Source organism: Rhinolophus sinicus, linkage group LG03, assembly GCF_036562045.2.
Source record: "Rhinolophus sinicus isolate RSC01 linkage group LG03, ASM3656204v1, whole genome shotgun sequence".
NCBI lineage: Eukaryota > Metazoa > Chordata > Mammalia > Chiroptera > Rhinolophidae > Rhinolophus > Rhinolophus sinicus.
The window spans coordinates 21,965,843-21,982,624 of record NC_133753.1 but is presented as its reverse complement, the minus strand read 5'-3'; the positions used below and the strand labels follow the sequence as shown (position 1 = coordinate 21,982,624).

Below are 16,782 nucleotides of genomic sequence, written 5' to 3'. Positions count from 1 at the left end.
TTCTGGTCGGGGACTGGTCACCAAAAAGATCAAGTCATGATTGGAAGCTTGGGATTTTAGCTCCACCAAGAGGAAGGGGCTGGAAATGGAGTTAACGATCCATCATGCCTACGTGATGAAGCTTCCATAAAAGTCCTAAAAGTATGAGGTTCGGAGAGCTTCCAGGTTGGTGAACACATCCATATACTTGGAGGGTGACACTCCCCAGTTGCACGGGGACAGAAGCTCCTGCACTCCATACCCTCCCAGACCTGGGGACCTACTACTTTCAGATTGGCATGTGAAGTGTGTGTAGGGGCGGGAGCCGTCCTGTGGGGCTGAGCCCTTACCCCGGGGGATCTGACGCTATCTCCAGACAGAGAGTGTCAGAACGGAGTTACATGGACGGACACCCAGCGGGTGTGAGAGAATTGCTGGGTGTGGGTAAAAATAACCCCACACATCTGGTGTCAGAAGTGTTGTGAGTGTGGTCGTAGCGTGAGAGTAAAGGAGATATACAGGAGGAAAACTAAGCTTTTTACACCTCTCAACAAAGGAACTAAATCTAAGACAATTGTCAGATGTTCCCCAATCTCTGCCACTCTGTGAAGAGGCCCTTTTCACGGAGAGATGAGTGAGAACAGGAAGGTCTCCCTTATGTTGACCTAAGGAAAATCTGCTCGCTAATAAATTCTGCTCCCGGATCACTCCTCCCCACAATATCCTTTCAAATATTTACTACCTGCGATCACATTGCCTGCAGGTTCCTTCCCTGGCTGACTGTCTCCGGTTCTCTCATCGTCCCTTAGGTAGTCCCTAACCAAGCTGGCCTCATTCAGTTGTTCCACTTTGTCCCGTTTAAAATAAGAAGCTAAAACGAACAACTTTTTCAGATGTGTTCCAATCCATGCAGAGTACACTGAGACAATAATCTCTTAATAAGGACACAATATTTCTTGACATAATATCCTAACAGGGCACTTGATCTTGTTTTTTTTTTTAACTGAAAACCTACCCTGTTGGCCTAAATAAGTCAATCAAGAGCTCCAGGGCTTACGAAAATAAATGTATTCCAAGCCCAGTCTCTCAAAAATAGTTCTATTTTTGAAACAGATTATTTTTGGAAAATATTGACTTTTTAACTTCAACACAGGACTTTACAAATGCATATTATTTCAAGTTAACTTTTTGAAATTACACTAATATATGCTTTGCTCATTGTAGAACAAATGAGACAAACATTTTGCCTTTACCCTTCCAGACTTTAACATACAAACAATCCATTACTCAGTGTAGAAAAAAATCAGGAAATACAGGTAAGTGGGAAAAAAAAAAGAAGAAGGAGAAGAAAAAACAACTACAATCTCACTAGCCAAAGATAACCATTGTTAACATTTTGGTGCAATCCTTTCAGAAATATGTTTATATATTTATAAATGTACTTATACATATATACGTATATCTGTGTATGTATATATATGTACATACATCTATATATTTATACTTTTTCCTGCCCATCCCCAGCCATCAGCTTCGTGTGGGGCATGGTCAATATAGTACCGTAAGTTGATCAGTTGGACTATTATGCCCACTCACTCAGGATTCTCCAAAATACAACTTCCATTAATTATTCATTAATGTTTCATAGTTCCCACTCATTCTACAGCTCAGTATAAATATATGTATGTAATATATTTACATTTTTGAAAGAAAATGCATCAAATGTTATTGAATATTATTCATGAACATTGTTCAGGGTCATTAAAAACGGGGCTGTACCATAACTTTAAATGGCTGTGTATTATCCCATAGGTCACACCATAATTTCTTTAACCAATCCCCAAGCCTCTACTGTTAGAGCCAGAGATAGTTTCAAATCTTTCACCGTTACAGACAATGACGTTCTATTAGAGGCATCTACAACCCTTTCTTAAGAACGTCCCCTATTCACAGCCTTGGAAGGGGCAGGCACTGTGCCCAAGGTTACACACTATGCTGGCCATAGCTCATTCACTGGTTTTGGGTGAACACCTCCCCAGATGTCAGTCCAATTCTCTTCCCAAAAACCTGGAGTTGGTATTAGAGACCAAAACAGACGAAACAGCCTCAGTGGGATTAACGACGGAGCCTGCCATTTAGATGCCTTCTTGGGCCGCGTAAAAGCAGAGATGAGCAGAGGACTAAGGAGAAGAGACAACTGTCAGAGACAGGAAAATGACGCATTCAAGCAAAGAGAAGAGGAAACAAAGAACCGCGGGGTCCAGGAGGAAGAGCCGCGGGGTCCAGAGAGGCCACCTGCCCAATTTTTAATTCCCATGAGGTCCATCTGTGCTGCCCGCAATTGGATTCAGAATGATTCCTTTATGTCCTAACAATAAGCTCTTTCTTTTTGCTTTTTACCATGAAATATACCATACACATGAAACACTCCCTGAAAAGCAGACAGAGCCAAAAATGTTAATATCAATACTGTCTATTCATTATCTAGGTTAATTATTAGTACTTTAGAAGTCCTTGCATAATGCCCCTTCCCAATCATATCGCCTCCTATTCTGAATTTTGAGTAAATTATTCCCTTGTTATTTCATATATTAATTACTACTGTATAAAAACTTCCTTATTTTAGGAATTTTTAGCTATACACAAAATTAGAGAATAGTGGAATGAAGACTCATATACCATCACCTGTCTTCTCAACATCTTACGTCTTGTTTCATCTATGTCCCACCTCTCTGCCCCAACATCACATGTACAGTGGATTATTCAAAGCAAAGCCCAGGCCTCATTATATCCACTCAGGATATATCTCTAAAGAAAAGGATTTTCAACAGAGGTACAGTATCATTATCACTCCTACAAAATTGGCAATTCCAGAATATTATTTAAAACCTGGCCCATGTTCAAATTTCTCCAGTTGTTTCACAGATTTTTTTAAACAGCTGGTTTGCATCAGAATCCAAATAAGGGTCAAACACTAAATTTAGCTTATATGTATCTTAAGTCTCTAAGTCTACATGAATCTTCACCCCATTGTTTTTCATACAATATATTTGTTGAAATAAAAATTAATTTCCCACATTCTGTATTTGGCTGATTGCATTTTCATGGTGTTCCTTTAACAGAATCTTCTATCCCCTGTATTACCTGTAGACTGGTCATAGACCTAGAGCTGTGTTGTCTAATACTATAGCCACTAGCACATGTGGCTAAATTTAAATTAATTAAAACTAAATCAAATGTAAAATTCACTCCCCCGGTGTCTCTAGCCACATTCCAAGTACTCAAAAGCCACAGGTTGCTAGTGGCTACTGCACTGGACAGCACAGAAGCATTTTCATCACCAAGGAAAATTCTATTGGGTAGTTTTGACCTAGAGGCTTGACTAGATTCAGGTTCAGTTCTCACCAGAATACTCCAGACAGGGTGCATGTAATTCCTATTGCAGCAAAGCAGGAAGCACATGCTACATGCTTGTCACAACTTTAATAAAGATGGATCACTGGTTCATGTTGTCAGCCTAATTCCTCTAATGGTTTTAGCTGCCATTCATGATTATGTCGAAAATAGATCTATTTCATTAGAGGCTAGAAAATTATTTTTCTAATTCTAGCACCTTCTACATGCATTAGTCACAATTCTTCTATAAAATAATAAACTCCCCACATCAACTATGTGGTTTTCTCTGGGAGGCAGGATAAAGGATTAGTCTTCCCCAATTGTCAGAATACTGAGTTAGAATCATAGCAATTGCGATACAATCATTATTTTTTTGAAGTATTAGAAACACAATTTAGAACTGTTAGAAATATGATTTTGACATATTTTAGTATATGTGCTGCTGAAGCGAGCACTGATTTTGACATATTTTATGTGTTTCAAGCTTTCTTAGTTTTGGCCAGTGGCCGAAAGGAGAGTTGGCTCCTTTGTTCCTTTAACATGACCCCAGGAGCCTTGCTTACAATACAAGTTCCAAGCTCATCTAATAAATGCCCTGCCCCAGACCTGGAATCAGCCATTTCTCTAAGAATCTTGGTTCTTTTTCATGAGGAACAGTATCTAGAGACCACAGTCCAGGTAAAATATTACACACACACACACACACACACACACACACACACACCGACACGTATTATGAATTCTTCCATCTAAAACAGCCAAACTCACAGAATCAGAGAATAGAATGCTAGCTGCCGGAGACTGTAGAGAGGGGGGAGCAATGGGGAATTGCTCATCAATGGGTATAAATTCTCAATTATATAAGATAAGTAAGTTCTAGACATCTGCTGTACATATTGTCCCTATAAGTAATACTGTATTGTACACAAAAAAATTGTGGATGTATTTCACAGAAATAAAATTAAAAAAAAGAACATTAGTAAAACAAAGAAACAAATAAAACATCATGCCAGTTCAGTGTGTATAGGGAAAGTGCAGAGCTGCACCAAGAGAGATACAGACTCCATCAATTTAACTCCATACTTGTCAAGTTCCTAACAAGTGCCCGGCCCTGTGCTAGGTACTGGAGATAATGTGCTAAAGCCGACTGAGTTCTGGCCCTCATGAAGCTCTATCAGGAAAGACTGTGAAGGGCCTTTATCCCACAGGTGATAAAAAATGTTAAGCTAGAAAATGACATGGTCAAATTTTATTCTTTGGTAGGATTCTATGGCAGCTGCTGGTAGGGATGGATTTTGGTGGATCAGATAGGAGGCCTTTGCAGAAGTTCACACAATAGTGAGGACCTTATAGTGACAGTTGAAACAGAGTAGAGAGGCCTGGATTAGAAAATAATTAGGTGGACAAATTTAGTTTTTGTGTGCCCATGCTGGCTCCTGGCAACCTGTATTTATTAAGTGTTCACAAACCATCTGTGACATATTGTAGAACTTTGTGGAGAAGCTGTATCAAGTTTAATGGTTTACAGATTCTGGATTCTAATCCCTCTTCCCCTTTGGGATTATTGCTACATAGGTTCATTTCAAGTCTCTGATATTCTTCAAAGATGACACACAGTTACATTTGCAGATTCTTGCAGGACCCCTGATGTAAGTCATCTGTCAATATTTTGGCTTTCAAATACTCAACCTTCTCCTCCTAGTAGATCAGCATTGTAAATATTACACCACGGAAGTCAGAATGGAAGCTCTTTCTTTTTTTCAGCCCTAAGAAGTTAGGAAACAGGCACATGACCTACAATATTCCCACGGAGAATCCGAAATAGGAGTGATACAAAGACTGAATTCATCCAGCGGCAGCCAAACAGCACTGACCAAACTGGTGTTGCTTAGTTAGCCTCTACAGTCTCCTCAGCCTTCCTTCTACCAATGTGGTGAGCCTCCTGTATCCTTCCCACGATCTTCTGTTTAAGGCAGCTAGAATTCGTTTCTACTGCCTGTAGCCAAGAACTGACCAAAATATCTGGAGAGCATTTGCCTGGGTCCAGAAGTATGAACTTAAAGTAGCTGGATGTCCTATCTTCATTCTGATCGTCTTTATTATTATAGCCAAGACTTAGTGATCACGTACTGTATGTCAATTACTTTCTGAGCGTTTTGCAGGCATCATCTTATTGAAACCTCACTGAATCTCACAGAATTGCATAACGATTGGCGTTGATACTACAAGTTCCTTTTTAGAGTTTAAGAAATTGAGGCTCAGCAAAATCAAGTAACTTGCAATTAGTAACTTGCAAAATCAAGATGACCAGCAATTAGGAACAGAAGTGATAGGAACTCAGGCTGTCCAAACCAAAGGTAACACTCTTAATAACCTAACTACATTACACACTGACTCCTCTTTCAATCTTTTTTATTGTGAAATATGCGTGTAACACACATACAGAAAAGTACACACAAGTGTGCTATTCGATGAATTATCACAAGGCAAACACCTAAATAACTACTACCTATGCCAAGAAATAGGATATCCCTGGCTTTCTAGAAGCACCACTCACGATCCTCTCCATCATTACCCACTCTGTTCCTCCTTAACTGTTATCCTAATCTATGGGAATTGTTTCCTTGCTTTTCTTTATAGTTCTTAATATGCATTCCTACACAGCGTTACTTCATTCTGCCTGTTTTCTGAACGCTATATAAAGGTAAATTATACAGAGTATTTTAAGTCCAGCTTCTTTCACTCAACATTATGTTTGAAAGATTCATCCATGTAGTTGTGAGTAGGTAGGTTCATTTTCGTGGCTGTATATTATTCCATGAATATACCATAACTTATCAATATACTGTTGATGAAATTTGGGTTATTTCTAGTTTTGGGGTATTATGAATAATGTTGCTATGAATATTCTTGTATTAGATTGGTGCAAAAGTAACTGCGGTTTCAAAGGTTAAAAACAATTGCAAAAACCGCAATTACTTTTGCACCAACGACATGTCTCTTGGTACACACATGCATGCACTTAACGTTAGATACACACCTAAGAATGGAATGGTTGAGTCATAGAATTGTGAATGATGAACTTTGGTAGATAATGCCAAACTATTTTCCAAAGGGGTTGCACCAAATATGCACCCCAGCTAGCATGGAGGAGCATCCCCACCACGCTGTAACCTCTCTGATATTTGGTCATATTAATATTTTTCATTTGGGCTATTCTGGTGGGTGTATGCTTATTTAGTTGGCGCATCAGGGATGACTTACCATGTTTCTTGGCCATTTAGAAATCCTCTTTTGTAAAGTGACTGTTCAAGTCTCTTGCCTATTTTACCATTGGATTTTTTTTTGTCAAATGATCCTTTATTGAAATATTTTCCTTTGTAGTTCTCAACTAGATGGGCATTCCACCACACCACTGTTGATGTCACATATGGCACGAGGGTAGCGGCCATCAACATTGCAGCCAATATGTATTAGGCAGTTCCCAGGATCTCTTTTATAGTGTTGTCTAGCTAAAGGTCAGTGCCATGAGCTGTCCAGCAATTTTGATAATCTCATCAAATCTGAACTTCTACTACGCTTAATATCCTTCTGCTTCTTTTTGTTTCTTGGCGGTTCCTGAGGGCTTTGATGATCAGAACAGGCAGAAAGTACCACCTTAATCTGGACCTGTCTTTTCTAAATGATCAGTGTTACTGTAATCCTCAAACCCTTCCAATCATTGGTTGCCGTGGTGATGTTATTATCCACCTTTTTTGGAGACAGACCCCGGGGGCTGATCTCAGGGGCTCAGGTAGACATGGTACCAACTTCCCCCATCAGTACACCTTAGATGTACGGTTTTTATCTCGTTGGGGTCAAATTTAGACAGCACAGTGGAGGAGGCTGGTTACCGGATGAACCTGGATTAGGGATGACCGGAGCAAGTTGGCTCTTGGCCTCCTCTGAGCCAAAACTCAAGAGATGGATTGTCTTTTTATTTATAGGCATTCTGGAAACAAGTCTTTTGTCAAATATGTGTGTTTATCAACCAGCTTCCACTCTGTGGTTTACCTTTTCCCTCTTTTAATGATATCCTTTGATGAACCAACCAAAGTTCTTAATTTTAATGTTGTCAAAATGTATCAATCTTTTCCTTTATTGGTCTTTGGGTGTTCTAAGATGTCTTTCCCTACAATGAGATCAAGAAAATATTCTCCTATGTTATCTATATTAAGATTATTGTATTGCCTTTCACATTTTGATTTACAATCCAACTCGAGTTGGTATTTTTTTGTAGGTATGCTGTGTGAGAAAAGGATCAAGTTTCTTTTTTCCTTCTTTTCTCTTAGATTATTTAATTGTCCCAGAAACATTTACCATTCTTCCCCCACTACTCTACACTACAATCTTTTGTTTCTAGGCTTTTATCTTATTTCTAGGGCTTATGGGACTATTGTGTAAAAGCTTTAACGTAAGTCTTGATACCTGATAGGGAAAATCTTTTCATCTTGTTCTTAACAGTGTCTTTGCTATTTGTGGCCTTTCACTTCTACATATTATTTTAGAGCCAGCTTGTCAAATTCCATCCAAAAAGCCCACCAAAACCCTGCTGGGATTTTTATTGGGTTTGCAGTTTATCTATACATCAAGTTGGGGAGAATTGACATCTTTACAATATTGAGTCTTCCAATTTAAGAATACGGTACATCTTTCCATTTATTTATTCTTTACTCTCTCTCAATAATGTATTATAATCTTCTGCAGAAAGATTTTGAATACATTTTGTGAGATTTATTCCTAATTTTTAAATTCTGTGGTAAATAACATTTTAATGCTTTTAAACTTGGTTTCTGGTACATATAAAAGCAATGGGATTTTGCATATTGGCTCTGTATCCAGCAATCTGGCCAAACTTATCAATTCTAATAATTTATCTGTAGATCCTTTTGGATTCTCCATGTACACAGTCATCATCTGCAAACAACAGATTTAACAGGATTTCTTTCTCATCCTCATGTATTTTTCTTGCCTGACTGTACGAGCAAGAATATCCAGGAAAATGATAAACAGCAAGTGGTGAGAGTGGGCACCCTTGTTGTATTCCCAATCTCAAGAGCAAAACTTTCAAATTTCACCATTACATTTGATGTTGTTTGTAGGTTTCTTTGTAGGTATGTTTTATCCAATTAAGGAGCTTTCCTTTTATTCCTAGTTTGCTAAAAGTTTTGAATCATAAACGGAGGTTAAATTTTACCACTTTTTATTAAACTGTTAATTTTTATCCTCTAATGTATTAAAATGCTGATTTACACTGATGTGTTTTTCTTAATGTTAAAATAACTTTGCATTCCTGGAAAAGTCCAACTTGGTCATATATATTGCTGGATTCAGTGTGTTAATATTTTTTTGATGACTTTCTGCATCTATGTTAATGAGATTAAATTGCAATTTTTCTTCCAAATAGGATCATTATGATTCTGCCTGAAGGATTTAATTATTCCTCTAGTACAGGTCTGCAGGTGATAAATCCTGTATTTGATTGTCTGAAAATATCTTTATTTCACCTTCATTCTTGAAGACTTCACTGAAAAAAAATTCTGTATTGACAGTTACTCTTTCACTATTCTAAAGATAATCTAGCTTTCACTGCTCTGTGCAAAAGTCAGCTATCAGTCTAATGACTATTCCCTTAAAGACAAACTGTAATATTTCTCTGGCTACTTTTAATATTTTCTCTTTGCTTTGGTTTTATAGCAGTTTTAACTTAATGTGTACTTACTGTAGATTATATTGTACTTACCATGCTTGGGGTACACAGAGCTTCTTGAATCTGTGAATTTCATTAGTTTTGGAAAATTCACAGCTATTATCTCATTGAACATTGCTTCTGTTCATTCTTGCTCTCCTCACCGCCCAGGACTCCAATTATGCAAATATTAGACATTCTCACCATATCCTCTTTGTCTCTTACCTTTCCTGAATTTTCCATTCTTGCATTTTTACATATTTCCTTCTGGATATTTTCTTCTGACCTTTCTTCCAGTTCACTATTCTCTCTTCAGGTGTAATAACTTGTTGCTGAACATATCAATTGAGTTCTTAATTTTCATCTGTATTTTTCAGTTATAGAATTTCTATTTGGTTCTGTTTTTAGAAATTTCAATTCTCTGCCAAATTTCTCAACCTTGTCTTTTCTCTCCTTGAACATAATAAATATTATTTTTAAGTCTGTATCTGGTAACTCCAAAATCTGGTGCCCCCATGGATCCATTTTTACTGTCTGTTGTTTCTTTCGTTTTTGTTCACATTATCTCTTCTTACGCATTTAGTCATTTTTGATATGTGGCAGAAACTGTTCTCGCAAAACTGTTTATAGAAATAATTTGAAGCCTACAACAATCCTTCAGAGAACATCTGCATTTACTTCTTCCACGTCGCTAGAGGCACTAGCACCCTAAGGTCACCTTGATCCGATTTCATGAACTTAGGTGTTTCTGAAGCTGAGCTGCTGTCCCTGCAATGCTCTATTTCTAACTTACCCTGACTTCTAGAATATGGCCTTTCATGGTCCCAATCCAAAGGAAAGGGAGTTCACCAGGGTTCCCCCTGCTTGATTGGTTCTGAACATTAATCCCTGTTGCTTTAGTCCAGAGAGGTATTTTCACACCCTTGCCACTCAGGAATCCAGCATATGCCCTCAGAGGAGAACGGAGCCCCGTATGGACACTAATCCTTGGACCTCTATACTTCTTTATACTTTTATACAACTTTATACTACTTTATACTACTGTTTTAGAGTATAATTATAACAGTAGACCTTTATACTACTCTTTATACTTCTGCCCACACATGGATGGATCGTAGCCTGGTAATTCTTCATTATCTGACTAGCTCTCCAGGATCTTCAAGATGTTTATATTTTGACAATTATTTTCTAATTGTCTCCATGGAGAATTGATCCCAATCACCTAGTCTGCCATTACTCAAAACAGAAACCTCCATTGTCTCTTTACCTTTTTCAGTTTGAAGATACCAGTGAATAAAATTGAAACAAATGAAAATTTTAAAAGTCTTCCTTCTTTCTGTCATTGACTAACAGTATCAGCTCATCTAAGTAATGGTTCTATCCCCCTTTGACTTATCCTGTCACTAAGGTCTTAATGAAGACTTCAGTAAGGTTGAATTTTTAGACAGAAATAAAATTAGCACCAAAATAACTGGAGACAGTAATGAGTTTAAAAATAGCATAAAATTAATCCCTAAGGAGATTTACAACCTGTATTTCATTTAAAAATTCACCTGAGAGATACAGGCCCAGGAAAGGTCCTATCCTGATGACCAGAAATGCAATACAGATGCACAAGAATGGCACTAATTTACAATATCAACATAGTGAAGAATCTCATCATGTTTGTGTGTATTTTTTCTGAATAGGCACTATAGTCACATTATTCAAAATTCAAAACGTGTAAACGTATACGGTGAAAACTTCCTCCCATCTCAGTCCCCACCTCCAAAAGCAACGAAAGTTACTAGGTTTTGTGTAGTCTTCCAGGGATATTTTATGCATATAAAAAGGTGTGTGTGTGTGTGTGTACATATAATTCTTTTTTATACTTTTATACAAATGAGAATGCTAGACATACTACTACTTTGTTTTTTCCACTTATATCTCAGAGATCTTTGCATAACTCTGTATGAAAAGCTTCCTCATTCTTTTCTACAGCTGATTAATACCTCATTGGTTGAATATTCCATAATTTATTTAATCACTTCCCTACTGATGGACATTTGTGTCCTTTCTAATCTTTTACCATTACAAACAATGCTGTAATTAACCTTATATATGTGTCAGCAAACAAACACATGAATATATCTATAGGATAAATTCCTGGAAGGAATGAATCGATGAGGGCACATCTTGTCATTTTGATGGACATTGACAAACTGCCCTCATAGCATTTGTACCAACTTACATTCTCATCAGCAATGCATAAAGCTTTTGCTTCTGCACACCCTTACCAACACAGTGAGATAACCAACTACCCAGTGTAGTTATGATTTCCTTTATTGTGAGTTAGGTTGAGCATTTTTCCTATGTTAAAAGCCACTTCTCACAGCTTCTTAACAGCTTAATGTATGCAGGAAAAAAAGTGAAGAGAGATACTGCTCTTGATTTTTAAGGTTAACGGCATACGCTAAATTATGTAAGAACTACTGGTAAAACAACTTGTAATTGGATTGAGAGAGGCAGAAAATAAGGAGAAAGAAATATGTAAGTTTATTTCCAGATGTGTAAAGTGTGGGAGATGCAGTCCTGAACTAAAGAGAAAACGATTACAAACACAGATTTTTAGGTTTCCTAAATTTATTAATGAAATTTAGACTACTATACAGACTCAAAAGCCAATTTTTCTATAGTATAGCTTTTAATATGTCAGCCAAATATAGACGAATTCTACAAGTATTCCTAGAAGAGACCAGAGAAAGTAGGACAAGTTTTGTAAATTTAGATGGTGTGTGGGAAAATGTTTTTTTAATGGATATGTATTTATTTTAACATATATTAGGAAAAATGATACATCAAACTAGTCATATCACAGATATTTAGAATGAAACAAAATTTTAAATGTCGATTTAAAGAAAAAATAATAAGCAAATAATATTGGAACGTATTCTCTAACGTGAGAAAAATCATGTGTGGTAACTGAATGGTCAAGATCTTGAAAACAATGAACAGAGAAGGGTAAATGAAAGCTCAAGAATAACTCCATTTATAATTGATGGCCTCTGAAGCAAAGGAGAAAGAGAAAAAAGAAACTTCCTCAAAATGATTTATTTTACAATTTTTAAAATATGAGTTTTCTTTTTAAGCTACCAGAAATGGTTTAGACATTCTGATCATACTACAGATTTAAATTTACTGCATACTTTATAGTTTCTCTACAAAGAGAACCAAAAAGCAGGTGTTGTTTTTTTAAAGCATTTGAATATCAGGTCAGATTTCTTTAGAACGGGTCTGGGTCTCGTAGGACTTCCCTTCCACTAACAAGGCCGCAAAGAGATAATTAGCCTGGGCTTTTAGATTCAAGTGCAGAGGAACTAAAAGCAGGTTATGTGGTTATAGGCTCAAGAGGCTTAAACAAAAAGAAACTAGCTGAGTTTATACTCCAGCCAAATCTGGAGACCATGTCTTCCAATTTCTCCTCAGCCCTTACGAGTGGGACATGCTCCTGAGTGCTCAGATTATAAACCTTAGGTTGTACGTTATGGATTGAATTACGACAGGGTTAACTGGCTAGCTCAACACCATAAAAACATAACTGCTGTAAGAAAAAAATATAACCCACAGGCAGACACACTTATACATTAGGACATAAAACAACAGAAAACCCAAAAGCATAAGGGCTCTTTGGCATAGACTTCGACTCTTTTGTTCCATCTAATATTGTACCACCAATTTTTCAATTTTAAATTGAAACAGTCACAGAAATGCAACATTTCCATCACTGCAGGAAGCCTTACTGCATTGCTCTAAGTCCTACACAAGAATCATGAACAAGTTCACCTGACCTGTTTCCAGCCCTTAACACCTAAACGCATTGATAGCTCTCGGTCACATGCACCAAACCAAGTTCCACTGCTGACTGTAGAGTCCTAACAGACGTTGCCGTTTCATTTCCCCAAAGCTCTGTACTTAAAAAAAAAAAAAGAGGCCTGCGTTTAAGTGATGCACCATGCATGCCTCAGGGAGTTTCACTATATAAAAAGTGACATCTCTATCCTCTTGGGGACTGAAGGACCCAGGTACCCCAAATGAGAGACTATTAAAAACAATTACAGTTCCTAGAACAGTAAGAACACTAGGACCACTGCAGAGCTTCGGACAGAAGAACATAAACACTTTTCTTACTCTATCACCAAAACCTCAGCTAACAAACAGGAATACACTCAAAAGGTCGTCTCTGCAGAGAACTCTTTTTTTTGTTTTGTTTTGTTATGGTTATTCTGGATAATTACAAATTCCTGCTTTGAAGGAATAAGATAGACTGAAAAATCAAAACCTTTCATTGAATAACTCAATGTCCAAGCTCATTTCTTATTGATATTTTCCCTCTAAGAGAGGCTGACAGAAACCTCCTTCAATTTCATCCTTTCTTAGGCCTCTCTTGCTTACTCATTGGATCATTTTCCAAACGAAGGTGGCATAAGGATCCAATCAAACAAACTCCTAATTTAAAGCAGTTTTTTTGTTTACCCAAGCCTATACAACTCTGAACCAAGCCAAACGTATGATTTCCACAGGGGTTTTGCAAACCCAGCTGAACTCTTAACGTTTCTCAACAGCAGCACTACTGATATTTTGGGCCAGATAACACTGCATCGTGGGGGCTGTCCTGTGCCTTGCAGGATGTTTACCAGCATCTGGGGCCTCTACCCACGAATGTCAGTAATAGTTGTGACAACTAAGACGTCCCCTGGGGGAGGCAAAATTGCTCCAGCTTGAGAATGACTATTTTAACCCAAAGAACATTCTTGACTGTCTGAACCCTAATTCTTCATAATCATTTGATGCTCCTCCAAATCTCTCTGTTGAGACTTCGTCTCACAATCCAGTAAATATTTCCAGAACCTCTAGGACACAACATCAAGGACTCTAGGAGATGCACAAGATAGATTCTGTCCTCCAAGGTTTCTTGGGGGTAAGTACATCAAGAGCAGTAATAAAAGACACCCAATTATATAATGTTTTGAATTGTTGGTTTTCGTTCCTCATCTTACCAAAGTAAAAACACCTTGAGGGCAAAGACCATAACCTATCCTGGATTACCAGCATTTGCTCAATGGCCAATAAAAATAAGCTGTTGTAAACTTCAGCATAACAAGGTGACAATTTCATATAGACGGTAAAAACTCCACAGCTAACTTGGGCAAATAAGTGAACCTCTCTCAGCTGCAAAATGGGGAGAAAATTATTGTTGACAGGATTAAGTCAGATAATACAAGTAAATCTTTTTCCACATCCTGGCACAGAGTGAGCCTTCGGTAATGTAAGCTATCATTACTATTATTTTATTAGCTATTTTATTAGCAACAAATCCTACCTCAAGGGGAAGATTTTGCTCTGGGCCACAGTAACAAATCCCTGCACAAAATAAAAAGAGATCAACACTCACTCTGCTTTTTGTGGGCAAAAAGGAGAAAGTAATCATAAATATTTCTATCAATGTTCTGGGAAGAAAACCTGAATGCAGAAACCAATTAGAAGGTGAGGGGTAGGGGGAGATATTCAGAGATAAATCCATTATCCTCCAATATATTCCTGAACTATTCTTAAGATTTTTCTATTTTAAATGCTGGGTGTGTCTGCCATAAGCACACAATGAGCTAAAGAGCAAGTAAAAAAAATAAATCCTTATTTTATAAATATTGACACATGCGAGGGACAGATGTTTATGAGACTTTCTGAGTGTTCATTTGAGTAATCTTTTAGAAATAATGCTTGAATTTCTATTGCTACAATGTTAAATACATGCTATCAATTTTGAATTTACTACAAAGCATCGAGTTCCTCAGAAGGAAAAAAAAAGACTAAAATTGTTACATGTTTAAAAGTAAAAAAACAAAGTCAACCGGGGGTAAAAGCTGGGTGACTCAAAAATAAACATGTATGTGTTTGACCTGAGCAGCGTTAGGCAATGGGAGATATTTGGCCTAGAAGTAAAAAGGCAGAGAAAGTGACCAGGCTGGAACATGCTCATCCAGCAACACTTCTGACAGCACAGAAGTTTAGGTGAGCAAAAGCAGACCTTGTTCTCCTAATAATAGACACCCCAGCACAGTGTGTACCATGGGCTAGGCACCAAAGGCCTCTCTCATCCACAGTGGCTCATGTAACCCCGCCATCTGATTAGGCAGGTACCAGTAGTACCTACAACATACAGGGGAGGAAACTGAGACAGCGAGAAGTTAAATGACTTGCCCAACGCCACTTAGTAAACTAAAAATTCTGTCTCCACCCCAGGCACCATGGCACCCCTTCTTCCCCTAAACTTGCAGGTGTCTATTTTAATTTCAGACCTGGAAAATTAATTCCCACCTGCTACTCAGTGAGACCAGTCTCTCCTCCTACCCCTTTGTATTTCGAAAGGGCATCCTTTTAGTTGTGTTGTGTGTGGTGAGCACGAGGACGGTAAGGTGAAAGCATGACAGATGGACCCTTTCGCCTTTGGACACTCAAGTTACCCACACGGAGGAACTCGCGTGGGCAGAAATGGAGACAAGTCTCCTGAACAAGAAGAGGAGGGTCCTGGAAAATGAGGGAAGTCGCCAAAGTTCCTGTTTGAGCCCCAACTTCCTGCCTTTGCTCTGGCCACGACGTTCATTCAAAAGACCCCCCCAAAGCCTCCCTATTCCACCTCTGCTTTCCATCTCTCCCACTCCGAGATCGAGGGGATGAAGGCGAGGCAGGGACCTCTGTGCAGGGAGGCTAGAACCAAGTGGGGTTCCATACATGGGAAAGGGACGCTGCCTACCCGCATGGGGGCCGCGAGGCGCGTGGAAAGGCTGGGGCTGGGGACCAAGGTGGGGATCCGGGTGGGGAGCCAGAGCCGGGGAGCGAGGCCAGCGGGGCTGGGGACAGCAGCCAAGAAGTGACCCGGGGCGTGCTGAAGCTGAAGAGGCGCCAGGGGCAGAGCAGCCCTGTCACTACCATCTGGGCTGATCTGAGAAAGGAAGCAGAGCAGGAACCAAGGCACTCGAAACAGAAGAAAAGAACCTCGAGCGTAGACCAGGGCCCGGGGGGTGGCGGCTGCAGGGGTCACGGCCCGGGGGAGCGGGGCACGAGCAGGAGCGCAGACAGGGGCTCCGCGCGCGAACGGGCTGCCCAGGCGGGGCCGCTCCAGCGGGGAACGCAGAGCACAACGCGGCCGAGCCTGGCGCCAAGGTGCGGGGCCCTGAGGCCGGGCGGCGCCCACCCGCCGGTGCCCCGGCCTTGCGTACCTGAGGCGGCCGCCTGGCTCCCCTCCACTCCCGGGCCGCCTGCCGACTCTCGGCCGGCTTCGGGGCTCCAGGAGCCCGGCCCGTCATCCGCCCGCGGGTCAGACATCTGCAGCCGCGCCGGCAGCACCTCCGCCGCCCGCCGCGACTGACTCCGGAAACAGCCGAAGGCAGAGTGAGTGCCCGCGGCCGCCGCCTGGGCGCGCCGGGCGGAGCCGAGCGGAGCCCGCGGGCCGGAAGGGGCAGCGCTCCGGGCGCCGGCCGGTCGCTAGCGCTCGGGCCTGCCAGGGCGGGAGGCGCGGACGCGGGCAGGATTACTGCGTACTTTCCAGTGCAGGTTTTTAAAGTCCGGGATAGAAAGAACAAACAAAACCTGGGGGAGACCCGGCCGGAAATCGTGGTATCCATAGAGACGCTATCGGAAGT

At 39.8% G+C, this 16,782-nt stretch overlaps 1 protein-coding gene across 2 annotated transcripts in view; it reads right to left on the bottom strand.

Moving 5' to 3' along the window:
- TMED8 (transmembrane p24 trafficking protein family member 8) overlaps positions 1-16,701 on the bottom strand; it is a 34,283-nt gene extending 17,582 nt beyond the window's left edge. Inside the window, exon 1 of one of the 2 annotated variants that reach the window (XM_019733436.2) lies at positions 16,360-16,701. In XM_019733436.2, the coding sequence (XP_019588995.2) occupies positions 16,360-16,465 (106 nt within the window). In that variant the 5' untranslated portion in view covers positions 16,466-16,701. The remainder of the gene's footprint in view (positions 1-16,359) is intronic. The other variant, XM_019733437.2, reaches the window with a different exon arrangement.
- Between the last annotated feature and the right edge of the window lie 81 nt (positions 16,702-16,782).